The 17,500-nt window shown below is 45.1% G+C and overlaps 2 protein-coding genes across 5 annotated transcripts in view; one reads left to right on the top strand and one right to left on the bottom strand.

Moving 5' to 3' along the window:
• The window catches only part of rec8b (REC8 meiotic recombination protein b), a 15,061-nt gene extending 2,122 nt beyond the window's left edge, over window positions 1-12,939 (bottom strand). Inside the window, exons 1-14 of one of the 2 annotated variants that reach the window (XM_031584212.2) lie at window positions 12,714-12,939; window positions 12,248-12,316; window positions 12,014-12,156; window positions 8,988-9,063; window positions 8,115-8,226; window positions 7,367-7,439; window positions 6,930-7,003; window positions 6,328-6,415; window positions 4,369-4,414; window positions 3,729-3,885; window positions 2,747-2,872; window positions 2,321-2,393; window positions 1,553-1,743; window positions 164-212 (exon numbers count right to left, since the gene is read on the bottom strand). In XM_031584212.2, coding sequence (XP_031440072.1) covers window positions 164-212; window positions 1,553-1,743; window positions 2,321-2,393; window positions 2,747-2,872; window positions 3,729-3,885; window positions 4,369-4,414; window positions 6,328-6,415; window positions 6,930-7,003; window positions 7,367-7,439; window positions 8,115-8,226; window positions 8,988-9,063; window positions 12,014-12,156; window positions 12,248-12,316; window positions 12,714-12,769 — 1,333 coding nt within the window. In that variant the 5' untranslated portion in view covers window positions 12,770-12,939. Of the gene's footprint in view, window positions 1-163; window positions 213-1,552; window positions 1,744-2,320; window positions 2,394-2,746; window positions 2,879-3,728; window positions 3,886-4,368; window positions 4,415-6,327; window positions 6,416-6,929; window positions 7,004-7,366; window positions 7,440-8,114; window positions 8,227-8,987; window positions 9,064-12,013; window positions 12,157-12,247; window positions 12,317-12,713 lie in introns of both variants that reach the window. The other variant, XM_031584211.2, reaches the window with a different exon arrangement.
• Window positions 12,940-13,390: 451 nt separating this feature from the next.
• pdcd6 (programmed cell death 6) overlaps window positions 13,391-17,500 on the top strand; it is a 13,582-nt gene continuing 9,472 nt past the window's right edge. The window contains exons 1-2 of one of the 3 annotated variants that reach the window (XM_031584217.2): window positions 13,391-13,618; window positions 16,514-16,575. In XM_031584217.2, the coding sequence (XP_031440077.1) occupies window positions 13,536-13,618; window positions 16,514-16,575 (145 nt within the window). In that variant the 5' untranslated portion in view covers window positions 13,391-13,535. The remainder of the gene's footprint in view (window positions 13,619-16,513; window positions 16,576-17,500) is intronic. The other 2 variants (XM_031584216.2, XM_031584218.2) reach the window with 2 other exon arrangements.

A 17,500-nucleotide genomic window follows, 5' to 3' on the forward strand; every position in this document is an offset into this window, starting at 1 on the left:
ATCCATCATCCCCGGCAAGGACAACAAGGCAAAATGTGTCATCCCTGTCAATGTAAGATGCTTTGGAAAGTGTGTCTTATGGATTTATGGATTGTCGCGTAGACGCAAGTACAGCACCAGCGTAATGGAGTGTGGTTGTTTTGCAGGCGGAGGAGAAACTCACCTGAGAGCTCAGACAGGAGAAGGCCTGACTCCATGGACTCTCTGAGGATCTGAGGAGGCAGGGGAATAGAGGGGGGGGAGGGAGAAGGAGAAGGAGAAGAAGTGGAGGAGGAAGAAAAAGAGAGATTGTGAAACAGTTCACATCTAGCAATGCTCTGCTGGCAGCCATTCACTAGACTATATGTGAAGACTTTATTCCATTGTGCATGTAGATCAGTCTGTAAAGGAGAATGATCTACAGGCAGCAGGAAATAATGGATGATACATTGACACTGATTGCCTCTTTACAATTTAGAAAAAGACAGGAAAGGAGAGAAACTCAAAAGATTCAAAACAGAGAAGATTCAAAAGAATGATCGCTCAGTGGACAAACATTTCTGGTCAGCGTATAGCCGTTTAGAGCGAGACTCTGTACACTAAAGCTTGGCCACTCCTGCCAAAAGTGAACTTCCTGCAGTGATTACACATCTGCTGACAGATCAGGTGGAGGCGGCTTGTATGGATAAAATGTCTCAGATAATAAACACTTTGGCTAAGGTGGCAAAGCCAACGGCCGTGAGTCAGCTACACGCAGCACGCCCCTGCGCTGTCCTCCCCAAAGTGCTCCGCTTCAGTCTGTCAGCGTTATTGAGCTTCTCAGACCGCACATCATAATTAGAGGCAACATTGAGAGATCACAAGTGGGAGAGCTCAGGAAAAGCAATCGATTATTACCTCTGGGTGTCTGTTTAGGATCATTTATCAACCAGCATCCTCCGAGGAGAAGACAAATGAGTGAGGGCTAATGAGAACCTCCAAAGTGTGTGTGCCTATGTGCGTGTGTGTGTGTGTGCCTATGTACGTGTGTGTGGGTGTGTGTTTGGATGCCCGTGTGTGTGTTGTGTGGCAGCGTGTGTGAGAATGTGTTTTGGATGCGTAGTGTCTGTGTGCATGTGTTTGTGTGTGCATTTGAGTGAGCGTGTATGTGTGTGTCTGCGTGTTTGTGTGAGAGAGTATGTATATGTATGTGTATGCATGTGTCTATGGGTGTGAGAGTGTATATGAGTGTGTACGTGTGTGCTTGCGTGCTTATGTATGTCTCTATCTTTAAAGTGTGTCTTAATGTGTGTGTGTGTTTGTGATTGCGTGTGTGTATGTATGTCTGTATTTTTTAAGCGGTGTAAGTGTGTGTGTGTGGTTTGTAAGTGCGCGCGTGTGTGTGTGTGTGTATGTATGTTTGTACTTTTACAGTGTTTTTAAAGTGCGCGTGTGTGTGCGTGTGTATGTATTTTTGTACTTTTACAGTGTTTTTAAAGTTCGCATGTGTGTGTGCGTGTGTGTATGTACTGTATGTTTGTACTTTTACAGTGTTTTTAAAGTGCGTGTGTGTGTGTGAGCTGCACTCGTTTACCTCCTGCACACTGGAGTCCCTGTTCCTCCTCTCCAGCTCTCTCTCCTCCAGTGGTCCCCCTAACTCAGACGAGAGCTCGCTCCTCTCCTGACCCGCCTCCCTCTCCTCCTCTCTTGCACGTCGCCTCCCTGGGTGGGTTGTCAGGATGGTGCACTGTTTCCATAGCGACAGCAGGTCAGGGTGGAGCATAACTGTTTAAGACAGAAGGTAGAAGGACGAGAAGTCAATAGGTAATGATGCCACGATGCGCGCGCACACACACACACGCGCACACACACACATTTCAACTTATTATACTTATATCACAAGACCCATACCTACATTCAAGCCCGGCTTTCACTCTCTTTCTCACACTAACACACACACACACACACACTCACAACCACACACAAACTTATACACACACACACTCATATACAAACATGATCACTCATGCGTCCCAACCTCCACACACAAGAACACACGCAGCCACCAAACACAAACCCACAAACACACACTCACACAAGCCAATCACTCACCTCACACACAGTATGGCCCAATCCCTGTGGTGTATAATAAACCCATAACCCTGGGTTCAGGGGCAGGCCTACATCTGTGTGTGTGTGTGTGTGTGTGTGTGTGTGTGTGTGTGTGTGTGTGTGTGTGTGTGAGAGAGAGAGTACAGGGCTGCAGGGGTGCCTAAATCAATAGTCATTACGGGCAAATCAGTGAGCCTCTAATGCCACTTTTCTGCTCGGTTGGACGAGGAGCTGCGGCATGACCACTTACCGCCACAGGGGGCGCTCAAGAGCTCAACTACTGAGAGCCTAGAAGTAGCAGGGAACTCCAGAAGCACCTCAGACTAAAGAGAAAGATAGAATGGAAGAGAGAGAGAGAGAGAGTAACGATGCATATCAAATATACATATACATATGAACTGACATCAGAACCCACAGCCATGCATATTGTATGTCACTCTGCCTTGACCCCCATCTGATGGGATTCTTCAGTCAGTTATCGAGACTGTGATTGGCTGAAACCGATGGCCTCCACCTATCAACAGCAGTGTGAGAACCTAACGGGTGTGACATTCATTCACGGCATTCAACCCATGGCGTGCTGTGGGTCCCCAGTGGCAGGGTAAGGAATAATGGCTGCATGAACGGAGTGATGTATAATGAATGAGTGGGGAGGAAAAGAAAGATTTTGTCACACCATGGGTACAGTCTCCACGAGGGAGTCCTGGATCTGCTCCTGCATTGCACCCTGGGAAATTTGCGTGTGTTGGTCGGCGAACAGCAGCTGGCGGCGCCGGGCCCGTTTGTGCTGGGAAACCTCCAGCTGTGGCTCCAGAGAGAGAGAGAGAGAGGGAGAGAGAGAGAGAGAGAGAGAAGAGAGAGAGAGAAAGGGGGGAGGGGAAAAAGACAGTGTGAGAAAAAGAGAGCAAGGAAGAGAAAAACAGAAAAAGAGAGGAGAGGAAAAAGAGAGTGGGGGGAGGGGAAAAGAGAGACCAAGAGAGAGAGAGAGAGAGAGAGAGGGGGGAAGAGGGAAAAGGAGGGAGGGAGAGGCAGGGGAGTGAGTAAAGGAAGAGAGAGAGAAAAAGGAATAGCAGATGAGAGGAAGATGGGAGGATGAGGGGGATAGAGAAAAGGTGATTTTATGGGGGAGGGGAGCATGACAACAGGAGCGTTAGGCATCAGTCAGGAAGGCAGAGGGAAGAATGGAGCGAAGCAGAGAGAGAAAGACGGGGGGAGAGGAAGTGAGAGACGGAGAGGTAGAAGTAGAGAGAGGGGGAGAGGTAGAGAGCGAGAGGGGGAGAGGTAGAGAGAGGGAGAGGTGGAGAGAGAAAGGGAGAGGTAGAGAGAGGGAGAGAAGGAAAGAGAGATATAAATTTAATATTTAAAGAGATCTGTGCTGATGCAGGTTTTTTACATTGCCAAATCAGATCTCATTACACACGAGTCTTAAGGAACAACAGTGGATAATGAAACCTAAAATACACACACACATCTCTTTCAAAGACTAACACACACCTTGCTGGGAGTGCACACACACACACACACACACACACACACACACACACACACACACACACACACACACACACACACACACACACACACACACACAAACACACACACACACACACACACACACACACACACACACAAACAAACACACACGCAAACACACACACCAGGCTTATAGAGCTTGAGGGCTCCTGCAGCATCCCCTGGTCTAGCTCACTGCCCTCTCGTGTCGTAGGACAAGTCATACGAGGAGGAGTCATCTCCATGGCGATCATATCCATGGCAACCTCCTCAGGAGGTCCCATCTCCATTGTCTCCTTCAGTCTTGGTGCACAAAGACAATCAGACACGTGTTATTAGTAAGATGGTTGATCTGAACTTAGTCCAAAATACCTCAAAGCCCTTCAGCCTACCAGCTATGAGCCACTCTCACTGGCTATATGTCAAGTTGAGTCAATTAACAAAATTGCAAAACCACTGCAATCAGAGGATTGAGGAAAAGATTAGCAATATCCTTTAGCCAGACAATGAGACTGAAAACCTAATGCTCTGGGATCATATGTCAGGCTCCATCACTCCCTTGCTTTCACACTTTTCATTTGCGGTTCAAGTTCAAGTGAGTAGTTTTATTGGGTCAAAAGGTAAAAACTAGCCCATAATGTACAGTTGTAATATATCCAGCCCTTGAGGCTATGGATATGCTTTAGCAGGCAGTGCTGCAGTGCTTTATAGACAGCATGTCTGATTGGATGGTAAAAACTTCATCTTCACCTTTCAACCTTTAAATCTCTTTAAAACATCACTCACTGTTCTACAGACATCATGGCTGTGTCTTCCTCCTTCTCTCCAGTCTCTGAAAGACAAGCAGACTCGGGAATCAACACTGACAGCTGAGCAAAACTTCAGACGCTTTGGCTGTCTTATCAGTTTAAACCGCTTTCTGTTGGCTTCAGATTCACAATTGCACTACATGCATCGACCCTTACAGGAAGGGACGGATCGGACCCTTAATGGGAGTCTCTGTCTAGACCAGTGGTTCTGAACTGGTCGGGCCTTTATATTCACAATTTCCTATGGTTATTAAGTTGTGACCCAAATTTGATAGAATTCAAACCATAAAATAAACACAAAATTCTAAACATAAACATGGGGCCTACTTGTTGAGAACTACTGGTCTAGACAGCAGTTGACCTGTGGCAGAGGATGAGACCCTGATCTGGCTCTTTTCTGAGTGGTGATTAAGTAGGGGATAATGTACAGTCCTCCGGTCAGTATCAGAAAAGTAAATCCTGACAGGCCGAACAGGACCCCGACACGCGCCGCTTAATATAACCCTGACCCCGCTTACACTTGCCAACCCGATAAAAGACATTCCTCCACAATATCTCTTTCTGAATGCTTGTGTTGCTCTGCTCTGACACAGACCCATTCCACGACTGGCTCCTCTCTGAATGGGGATGAAACACATGAATGAACCGCTACAGCACTACATGTTCAGCTCCAGTAGGTTCACCAGGGGTTTACTGACAAACCTGGGTAAGTTTACTCAGAAGAAGTGGTAAACCTCCTAAAAGAAAAGCCCTATGGTTTTGTTTTGCTAGGAGAAAGAAGCCATAGGGCTCTTCTATTAGGAGATTTACCACTTACTCCGAGTTAACTTACCCAGGTTTGTTACTAAACCACGTACTTGGAGCACCCCCCTGGTAATCCTGGAGTAAACCTGGTAAACATTAAATGTTTCTATTTCTTTTACATGTACAGGGCATAATATAGACAGCGCAAAAAGTGCAGACATTGCAAGGACATTTCAGTGCATATGGACTTGACAATCTCTAGTGCAATAAAAAAACCTGTATATTGGTGTAACATCGGTGGTTCATCCCAGTCGTTACTGAGGTGGAAAGACCTCCTGTTCACCCACAATGCATCTGCATGCGTGAAATACTTCTGGGATAGACCAGGAAGCGGGGATGGATGATGTCTGTATAAAGCCCCAGGCGCAACTGTAAGGAGGTCAGTAGTTGATCTACTTTATAAATGTAGGTTTGTATTACGTGTATCTAACTAGTTACTTATGAATGTCACAGGAGAGGAGCTGGTATGGCACTTTGAGAGAGAACACAAAGCAGGCAGTGTTAACAGGGTCACGTATGTCTCGCCAAAGTGGCTTACTTTAGAAACAAGGTGGCGTTGTGTTTTGAGGCTATTGCGCCACTTTTCCAGGGTAGTTTATTGGCACAGTGCGAAGTGAGGGTTATCAGGGTCTCTCTCTCTCTCTCTCTCTCTCCACTCTCTTAGACTTCATTCAGGAGTATGCAACATGCTGCATGATGAGAAGGCTAAGAGAATAAAAGCCCTTCACGTCTGTGCTCTACACAACCAACTACGTGGCATATTTAGGTGCCACACAGAATACAATGATGACAGCTACTCTCCTCTCCTCCTGACTCTGGACCCCCTGTGTGTGTGTGTGTGTGTGTGTGTGTGTGTGTGTGTGTGTGTGTGTGTGTGTGTGTGTGTGTGTGTGTGTGTGTACGCGTGTGTGATATCTGCATCTGCATCTCTCCTGTGTGTGTGTGTACGGGTGTATGATATCACATGACACCACGTGTGTGTGTGTGTGTGTGTGTGTGTACACGTGTGTGATATCGGCATCTTCATCTCTCCTGTGTGTGTGTGTTCGCGTGTGTGATATCACAGGACACCACGTGTGGGTGTGTGTGTGTGTGTGTGTGTGTGTGTGTATGTGTTACGCCTCTCCTGCACCTCTCTCTCCCTCCATCAGGTGGTCGCTCTCCCTCAGCAGCATGTCGATCTCCTGGGCGGTGGGCTCCACCAGCTCAGCGCCTCCAAACTGCCAGAGGAGCACAAACGCAGGAGAGAATGAGACGTGGGCAAGGTAGGGAGTTTCCACAAACAGCACAAAAGCTGTTGTGACGGAAAACACATCAGTAAGGGAGCTGTTTGCAAGTATGGATGCAGTTGCAGTCCAGCGATTTTGGCAAAAGGTTTTTGATATTTGAGCTCAAAAGCCAATTAAATGACACCTCTCCCTGAAGCAATGGGTTGATTGGCTGAAATAGTTTTTCCCCATCCACAGAGCTACGACTGTGTATGAACACCAGTGTTTTTTTGAGCGCACACACTGAAATAACAGCTAGAGGACTGTGAGGAGCGATTTGTTGAATTTGGCAAAAGGTGCATGGATTACACGGGATTAGCATCAGGGACTGAACCTTTAAGAGGAAACTATTATCATCAAAAAACAGCATACCAGAAACATATCTTGAACAGGTATGTCAGTGCTACACGTAGCTTACTAACCGTAGCTCAGCCGTATGCCATTGCTGAGGATATTGCCAACTTACCGCCAGCATCGGCAAGGCTGTCAGCTCTTTCTCCTTAAGAGTGATGCAGTCTGGGGACGCAGTGTGGTCAGGAGCTACCAGAAGAGAAAGTGGGAGGAGTTAGAGGAGTGTGAGGGATAAAAAAAGAGGGTTCAAATGGTGCCAGTGTGAAAAACAGAAAGGGTAGAGGGGAGGAGAGGAAGCGGAAGAATCAAAGCACACACACACACACACACACACACACACACACACACACACACACACACACACACACACACACACACACACACACACACACACACACACACACACACACACACACACACACACACACACACACACACACACACACGATGGCAGAGGCAAACCCAAGGACGTGGGTCCTGTGACTGGGTTATTTGAGGAACCAATTCTCCCCCCTCCCCTGCGTTTTGAGCCCATCCCACCGACCCACTCACCCTCAGGCTGGGACCTTCTCGGGACCTTCACTAGGGGGCACTCTGGAGTATGGACCTCCAAGAACCTCCAGGACTGATGAGAAAACACAAACACACACAGGGTGCAATCACCGGACCACACGGACAGAAAATATTTGAGAAGAGGAATATTGATTTGCTGTTCTCTGCTTTGCCCCGTTCTTGAGTTGTGATTCCGAGTGGGTGCTATGTCTGAGCGTGTCAAGTGATAATCCATTCATCTCTTTTTTCCATCGCAATTTTTCCCGCTGGTGTGACGGCAGGGACTGATTTTAGAGAAGGACTTAGTTGACGCCCCGTGGCAAAAACAAAATGAAAAGCCTCTTTGCCTCGGTTATATTTCCGCTTCCACATTTAACCTCACCTCTTTCCACTGAGAGACCTCCATGTTTAACATATGTATGTGTGTGTGTGTGTGTGTGTGTGTGTGATATGAATCACCGTTTATAAAATGACCTTGAAAGGATATCAGAGAACACAGGTTTGTATTCAGAGGCATCTGAGACCACAGTGTTCACTGCTACAGTCTGCATGTGCATGTAGTGTGTGAGAGAGTTACTGTGTGTGTGTGTGTGTATTACCTGTGTATCTGTGTATATATGTGTGTGTGTGTGGATGTGTGTGGGTGGCTATGCATGTATGTGTGTGTGTTCCCTGAGTGTCTGTGTGTATGTATGTTTTGTGTGTGTGTGCGTGTGTGCGTGTGCGTGTGTATGTGTGTGTGTATTACCTGTGCCAGCTGATATGGGCTTGGCAACTCAGGCTCTGAGCCCATCACTCCAAAGAAAGGCTCCATGGCCTCCTCCATCAGAGCCTCTGGGTCAGGGTTATTTAGAGCCAGTCTGGAGAGAGAGAGTGGAGGGCGGATAGAGAGAGAGGGAGAGGGGGATAGATGGAGAGAAAGAGGGAGAGATGGAGAGAGAGAGGGAGAGGGGGAGAGATGGAGAGAGAGAGGGAGAGATGAAGAGAGGGGATAGATGGAGAGAGAGAGGGAGAGATGGAGAGAGATGGAGAGAGAGGGAGAGATGGAGAGAGGGGATAGATGGAGAGAGAGAGGGGTGGAGATGTAGGGGAGAGTTGGGGAGGAGAGAGAGAGATGGAGGAGAGAGACAGTGATAGAGGGGGAAGATGAAGAGGAGAGAGGGGGAGAGATGGAGATGAGAGAGACAGAGGGAGAAGGAAGAGAGGAAAGAGAAAGAGAAAGAGGGGGAGAGAGGGGAGATGGGAGAATAGAGGGTGACAGAGGAAGGGCGAGGGGGAGGAGAGAGAAAGAGAGGAGGGGAGAAGAGGGGAGTGAGAGAGAATGGAAGTAAAAAGAAAGAGACACAGATTGATACAGAAAAAGGTAGGTGTATATATATGTGTGTGTGTATGTTATACACAAACATATACATTTAAAGTGACAGAGAGAGACATGAAGATAGGAAGAGAAGGAGAGAATGAGAGAGAGAGACAGAGACAGGAGGAGGGGGAGAGAGAGTGCACACCACACAGGCCATCATTAATAACCCTGCCATCCATGCACAGCACCATCAGTAACAGTCACAGCTCGGGGGCAGGGCGGTGGCGTGTGTGGAGGTGAGTGCGACTCTGTCCGGCTGACCTGTCGGGCTCCTGCAGGTCGATGCGGGCGTGCCTCTCCGAGCGGAGCAGCCTCTCGATCGCCTGCTGGATCTCCTCTGCAAAGACCAGTCCACACAGGCATGTGCCATTAAAACCCCATTTCCACTCATCTCACCGTGTCAGTAATACAAAGAGCTTTAGCAAATGACCCGATCACATTGCACCGTATTTCCCTGGCAATTATCTCCAAGTGTGTGTGGTTAGTGTCTTTATCGCTCCTTAAAAGCCCTAATGATGGTATTCTTCAGCAATCTTGAAGTTAATTTTATTATTGTGATTAATGTTAAAATGTTAAAAGTCTATCGATCTGACTTGCTTATTAGGGCTAGATCGATCCAATTACATTCCTGATGTATGGGGGGGGGGGGGGGGGGGGGGGGGTTATCAGCTTGAGTGAATGGGGAATATTTATTAGACTGATGCTCATGAGCTTTTGAGTTCATTTAGGACATGTAGGGGGTTATGGGGTTCTATCACCCCTCTTGATGCATTGCATTTTCAATCACAACATTCAATGGGGTCTTTTGTGACCGCAGCCTTGCAGCTTCTTCAGAGGCGAGTTAAAGTCAATATCTTGTGAGGTTTCTTTACAGATGCCTATGTGTGTTTGGTTTCTTTTTCTGTGATACTGAGGCAGCCTGTGGAATAGTAGGTGGGTAAGGCGTACTGTACCTCTGGGGTTCCGACCTGCTCTGAGATTCCCCACATTTTAGCCTCAGACAACCAGATACAACACTCCTAAACTCAAGAACCCAGAAGCAACTAAGAAATTCACCTGGACCCTAAATAATAAATTCCAAGCACTCAGTAGCATTGGCAATGGCATGGAAGCAACCTGGAAAGCTATCAACATCCATGTGGAAACATACTTGGCACCAAGAACAGAAAAGACTAGATCTGGATCTCTGCAGAATCATGGACACTGGTAGAGAGAAGGAAGAGGCTGAGGTAAATGAAGATGGATGCAAAATCTGAAAGACTCAAAGAAATATATTCACTGGAATACTCCGAGGTCAACAAACAAGTGAAGAAGAAGAAGAAGAAGAAGAAGAAGAAGAAGAGCCTGAGACAAGACAAAAGGGAATACCATGAAAACCTAGCTATGGAAGCAGAACTAGCTGTAGAAAGACGAGAAATTCAGAAATCACCGGACAATCTGCTGCAAACTTCAGCCCAGGAAGTCGGATGGTAAGGAACAAAAAAGGTGAGGAAATCACTAGTGAAGAAAAATAACTCCAATGATGGACAGAACACTTCAAGGAAGTTTTGATCAGATCAGAGCCTGCAGAGCTGGCACTAACAGAGCAGCTACTGACAGATGAACTGGATGTCCACTGCACTCCCCGAACAAAAGAAGAGATCCTAAAAGCACTAAAGAAGATGAAGTGCAAGAAAGCACCAGAGAAGGGACACCATCACCAGTGAAGTGCTCAAGGCAGACACTACGTTTGGAACAGAATGGTTCCATAAACAGTGAATCAAGTCTGGAACACAGAAGATTGACGCAGAGGCCTGATAGTCAAACTACCAAAAAAGGGAGATAAAACTGACTGCTCACCTTGCTGACTGCTCACCTTGCTATCAGTACCAAGTAAGAGCTTCTGCAAAATAATACACATGAGGCTGAAAAGAGGAAAGATCAAGCTGCTTTAGCCCAGGAATGGGCTGCATCGACCACATCATCAGATTAAGGAACGTCACTGAACAGAACATCCAGTAGAACAGCGAGCACATCTGTAAACAGACTGGTTTACCACTGTGGTGTTCAACGAGGCTGTATCATGTCATCTATGCACAGGTGTTTTGTGAAATGTTTTACTGCAGTAGCCTCATAGGCAGTCGCCACTTAACTCACATTCAACAATCCAGAGTAACCTGTTCAGATTTTTTCCATGTCATGTCAACGACATGCTTATCATGGAAAGTCATAAATGTGGGTGGAGCGAAAGCAGATGGAATTCTGTGACTCAAGTCAAACGAAGTGACAATATCAACATTAGATAATGCTGGGCTGGTGCGTGTCACTCATTGATTTAGCCCTTTGACCGCACTCAAATCACATGACCAAGGTATTCCCAGTCATTACTTCAGCAGCACAAAAGAACAACACAAAGAAGATCTCATAGACCTCACAAAGTAAACCAGACAGTTAGGCCTGAACATCAGCAGAAAAGAGACTAAAACCATGCATTTTATAGATGTCCAACCAATGTCCATACATCTCAATAACGAAAACACAGAACAAGTACCTGGGTAGTGTAGTTAGGCAGGCGCCAGCAGATAACAAAAAGCAAGAGTCACATTCTCCTAACTACAAAAAGCACGGAGATCAAAGAACATCAAAGAAAAGACAAAACTGAAAATCTTCAAGAGAAACGCTATGTCTGTGCTGCTACATGAAGCAGAATGCTGGAGAGACCTGAAGAGAGACAGTCACTGACTATCAGTCCTTCAAACATCTTGCAGGTTATTCAAGATATTCTGGCCAGGAAGAATATCAAACGAAGACCTACTGGATGGAGCAGTGACAACAGCCGTAGCAGTCACAACACTGATCAAACAAAGAAGGTGGAAATAGTTGGGGCACGTCATCTGGAAGGACAACGTGAGCCAAAAACGGGCTGACCGAAGGAGACATGGAGGACAACAATGGAGAGTGAGGCAAAAGAGATCATAAGTAAAATCAACACAGACAGAAAAAGATGGAAAACCCTGAAATCAGCTTTATGTGCCACATTGACGCGAAGAAGATCAAATAAAAAAGTCTGTGATGCTGAGCAGGCAAAGTATATTGGTTGGTAGCTTAAATACCTATTATCAATTAGCAATCAAAGTTTTATCTCGAAGAAATACAACATTAAAATATGACAAATAATGCTACAACTAAATAGAAAACAACAAATATAATTTGCTTTCTGTTTCGACACACAATCACCACTACTGTGGTCTTTAGATAAGGCTTTATCTAGAAATTTCAGTGGGCATTTCCAGCCTCTCCTATCTTACCCAGCAAAAAGGCACACTGGCGGTGGTAGATGATGACAACACCATAGTGTAGTTGAGAGGAGAGGTAGAGGGAGAAACGTGGTTTAGGCAGACTCGGGTGGGCAGGTTGCACATTCACCATCACGTAGTCAATGATGTCTTCACTACAGGAACACATATACAGTAAATTGTGTCATGCTGCTTTGCACAAAGCCAACCAAATACAATAATGTGTGAGCTGTCAAGTAGCCTTACCACGTTCGGTTCACGTTTACTTTCAGAACTTCTCTTCTGGTGATCCTGACACCTTTGGTGGCTGCCAACCTACATTAATCATAGCATGAATAACATATGACTTGTGTGACTTAATATCATTGTAACGTCACTGAAATATTAGGCATTACATGAAAACAAACAGGTTCCAAAAAGATGAAAAGTTCCATACTGCCCTGAACATACCCATCACGACAGAAATTACGTGCTGGTCACTTATAGAGTTAGCTTTGTAAAGTTACCTATAAGGTTAGTTAAAGTTAGCTAATGTTCGCAGTGGCCGCTTTAGTTAAGGTAATGCTAACATTAGCTGCCGATCATTCAGTTTACACATTAATATGACTTTACGAAAATACTTAAATATGGTGGTTGAAATAATTTCTCATTCTACACATATCTAATGAGCAATCTAAATGTTTGGCTGCCTTAAACCCCTACATTCACTCACCAGATTGTGGAGAAGCAGCCTGAGTGCCGCTGCAAGACTTCGGGGTAGTAAAACATTCTTCCTGAGGTAAAAATTCAGGATAAAGACGTAATAACTTGCTTTCACTTCTTCCAGACACAAATGTGAGTTAGCTGAACTACTTATAAGGAAAAGTTAGATTTTTTATATCTCTATATTCTGTCAATACAGCTGTTGCTCAAGTTTTTAGATGTCTCAGTTCTCCCCAGTCAAACTCTGACAACTGCTGCGAAATATGATGGTTTAAGCCACAGGTATATTTTGCCGCCACTGGCTTGACCAATCATAGCTTACTAGCTTGCTAGTGTCGGTGCCATATAAAAATAATATGAAAATGATATTCCAGTCATTTTAATTTTACAGCAAACGTCCATTCATTTTCAACACGAAATGTATGAGTTTAAGAATATGATCAACTGCCACCAACCAACTAAACTGTGTGGAGTTGAATATCTGAAATGTTAATCCGTTTATTGGTTTTCTTTTTTCAACTCCCGACATATTTCATTCATAAGAAACCATTAGCTATAACAAAGTACATTTTCCACTGGTCGTAAACGAGCCCCACCCAATTAGCATGCGGACCACACGCTGGCTGGCAGCGAACCAATCAAACTCTCGTGAGTACCCTAGGGAGTTCTGAGTGGGCGGACCAATGACGTTTCTTGGAGGTTTTTATGGGGAAATGGTCAGTTGCATGCCACGCCTCTGCGTGAAGAATGTCAGAGTCAGATTGAAGCAAGTTGAAGAAGCATATTTGTTGGCGAAGCACAATTCCTTAGCGGAGAAGAAGGAACAGTTAAAATGGCTTATCAGAATCAGTACAGACAACCTCAATATAACAACGCGCCGGCAGATCAAGGTTTCCTATGGAATATATTTCAGAGGTGAGTGGAAACACGAACGCTATCTTGGTTCAGCATGCGAAATTATAGCTTCAACTGCAGCTACGTACCATAGCGCAGATTGGGTTCTGACAACTCGCTTGATACCGTTAGTAAACCATGAAATGACTAGTCGTTGATTATGTCAACTGCATTGTCGCTCGAAAAGTTACGACAGCCCGTTTTAGGACTAAGCGAAGGTGCACTGTTGGCAGTGATTCCATGTGTCATTAGTTTCCCCGTTATATAGAAAGCCACTAACATGACTCCATGGCATGAAGTCGTGCCCGTGAAGTTAGCTATGGTTGATTCTCACATCCTAGGGCAAGGCCTTGAAAATGCATGCTCTTGGCTTGACTTGGTTCATTACTAAATTAACAAAACCATAAAGCGCAAACTGATCTAGAAAATGTTTTCTGTCAGTTAAAACATGGATCAGCTGTCGGTGGCAGTTGACCGGAATGGTTGCAAACTTCCAGTTTAAGATCTCTTTTCACATGGTTTCATTTTCGTGTACAGTTAAGGAAATTGGTTGACTAACGTTAGTTACCCCTTGTGGTGGTAATGAGTTATGTAATACTGCAGAGGGTTAGGAATGCTGCTTTCTCACAACATCACTGTTAACTTGCCGCGGGGTCTGAAGACGTGAGTAGTTCGTGGAAAGAGAAAAGCAGTGCAATATGTCCACGTTAAACTGTTACTTTTAAACTTTACACACTATTCAAGGACTCCGATTCCTTCGGGCAGTGATGAAGTAATGACTGGGAATACCTTGGTCATATGATTTGAGTGCGGTCAAAGGGCTAAATCAATGAGTCACACGTACCAGCCCAGCATCATCTAACGTTATTATTGTCACTTCGTTTGACTTGAGTCACAGAATTCCGTCTGCTTTCGCTCCACCCACGATCACGACTTTCCATGATAAGCATGTCACATTGAAACAAATCCGAGCAGGTTAATCTGTATTGTTGTACCACACAAGAATGTGAGGGAAGTAGTTAAGGCGAACGTCTACCAGGCTACTGCAGTAAACCGTTTCACAAACCACCTCGAAATGCCAAAGAGCCTTTATACAGTACTGGCAGAACAAACACGAGGGAAACATTGAATGGAAAAAGCAGCGTACAGCTTGGCGTTTTCTGTCCCATTACAGCGTAAGGAAAAACAGCCTTTGTTTAAAGAAAAAAAAATCTAGGCACATCTGCTTCATCTAACATTTGTGGGTAGTCCACAGTGGCAGAGAAAAACAGATGGGGTTGCTGGAGGGGTAAAACACGTATTTTTTTCCAGCCATCTAATTCTGTGTAAAACACTTTAGCCTACCAAATATGTGAGAATCTGAGGGAAACGTGTGCAGTTTGACTGCCTCTGTGTTTTGGGTTTCTGTTTCAGTAGAGTGTTCAGTGAGGTCCCTGTACCTCCCGTCCCAAATCTCTATGGGTGCTCCTTGTCTAAGAGGCACCGAGGTGGCCTCTCGAGCTACCAGTTGTGTTTTTCTTTGGGGCTTTCCCGGTCAGGGAAAATACTGGGACTGCGAAAATACAGGATTTGTTGTTGGTATGCAGAGCTTGTCATGTTGCTAGGGAACATGTGAGTCATGAATTGGGTGTATGTGTTGCACAAGGGCGGTTATTTTATGAAAAAAAAAACCTGGCCTATTTTTTTTCAGTCCAATAGATTGCAAATGTCTTTTCCTCAAGGCACTCAAAATATAAAAATTACTAAATAAATAGACCAGTTGTAAGTGTGACAGGATTTTGACCATTCGAATAGGAGTTCCTGAGTGGAAACGCTTGAAAATTGCATCAAATCTTTTAAGTCGAATAAGAAATTGATTTGCTAGAGGTGGGTGTATTAAATCCCATTTAGCATAGATTATGATGCGACTAAGGTTGATGGAAACGGGTGTATTCACATGAAATAGCATTTGTTGAGAATTTATTACATGTTTCTGTTTACCATCTTTTGAAGGCAATCAAGACCTACACATACCTTACCTCCTGTGCCGATCATCTTAGGCTATGTCCACACTGATGCGTTTTCTTTTTAAAAAGGCGTTTTAAGACAAACACGATCTCTGTCCAGATGAGGGTTTTTAGCTCTGTATCAGAAATAATCTCTGTTCATACTAACATGCCACATATCACATGACCATTTATGTACACTGGGCATGGGCGTGCCGGTGTAAACAAGAGGCAGAATGGCTACTCTGTCAGAAAAGAATGACAGGAATGTGATGAATCAGGGAATATTGTGACGATAAAACCCAATTAGGAAGCAAACTTGGGTGTCAGCATCATCATTTCCAAAAATCAAAATTAGTGCCCGTCCAGACCAAAACACAATCCCAGAGTTTTCAAACCAAAACGGGGCCAGCAGCGTTTCCAAAAGTCCAAATGTTTTAGGGGCTCAAAAAAAACTAGTATGGGGGACAGGCGTAAAAGTGATGCTTTTTAAAACTAAAATGTATTAGTGTGGATGTAGCCTTAGGAAGTCTCTCTATTAATAGGCACCCCTCCACCCTGTTCCTTTGTGGCCTAGACATTCCACAAGTGAAGTCAACTCATACTTCTCTCACCTGAATGACAAGAAGCAGCATGGCTGTTTTGGTTGCTAGTGTGACGCATTTTCCGAAACACCAACAGACTTCTTGTCTGTAGTGCAGTGTTTACACACGCATGTGGTTGTGTCATGGCAATGTCGTGTGCCTAGTTTTCTCCTTGTGTTGCTGGCAGCATTGATAGTTTTAGTTTCAGTTCACTTCCCCTCTGTCTAGAGAATGAGATTGTGCTACTGTATGGGGGGATGGGCTAAGAGCTTCATTTTTCTTGTGAAGGAGATGCAGCTGATATGGCTTCACTTTACATTCATGCAGTCTCTTTATTTCCTTTCCAGGGTTGACAAGGACAGAAGCGGTGCAATATCAGACACAGAGCTCCAGCAGGCGTTATCGAACGGTACGGTTCATTTCTTTTCCATTTGCAACCACACCTCTCTTCAGCTGTCCTTTCAACACGTGTTTGACCTTTGCCTTTCACTAATGTGAAATGTGTCGTGAAACATTGTGAAATCAGTGTCCCTTTAGGAAGGCGAAAGCTTTATAGTCCAGAGGGGACCATATGGACAGGCTATTTCCAGACAGAAACGGGGCAGAACCCAGTGAAGCAGACAGAAGTGTAACTGTAATAGCAGTGCGATTCAGGAAAACAAGTACTTCCTGTACGAGTCAGGAAATGGTGGTCTTTTTCTGTCACCTGATAGGCCAGTCAACACTGTGTCTTTTTTGCTGTTGGTTGAGGGGGAGGGCAAGCAAACCCTGTCCTGCAACAATATCCAAACAAGGCTTGGGCTGAATTTTCATATGGAAATCTCAGTCTTTTGCTTTAAGAGGACGCCCATTGCATTTGACCCTGACCTGGTGTGATCCAAACAGGAGCCAACATCCAGGCTGAACCAGAGGTGAATGGGCTCAGTGTCAGCTGTGTGCTGGTCTGTTTTCCACCTCTGGTAGTGGTACCACGTGGTATTACTTTGAATTGACTGTGACGGGGACAAAATACCCTGATACAAAGATGACCTTCAAAAAATGGCCCAGTATTAACGCTGAGTCTGAGCAGTGCATTTGTACCCAGTTTAATTAAACGTTTTTGAAAAACTCGGCACGCTTTTGAGTTGTGTCTGATTATGCACACAGCCATGGGGGCTTTACTCCACGATAACCAGTTATCAGTAAGAGCGCAGAAACAGAGACTTTGTCCCACGAGTGAGTGGCACCAGTAAGTGTAAGAACATTAGCTGGACAGTAATCTCGGTTTGTCTCTCTGTGTGTTTGTGTGCATGTGTGTGCGTGCATGTGTGTGTGTGTCTGTCAATGCATGCATG

Source organism: Clupea harengus, chromosome 17 (assembly GCF_900700415.2).
Source record: "Clupea harengus chromosome 17, Ch_v2.0.2, whole genome shotgun sequence".
NCBI lineage: Eukaryota > Metazoa > Chordata > Actinopteri > Clupeiformes > Clupeidae > Clupea > Clupea harengus.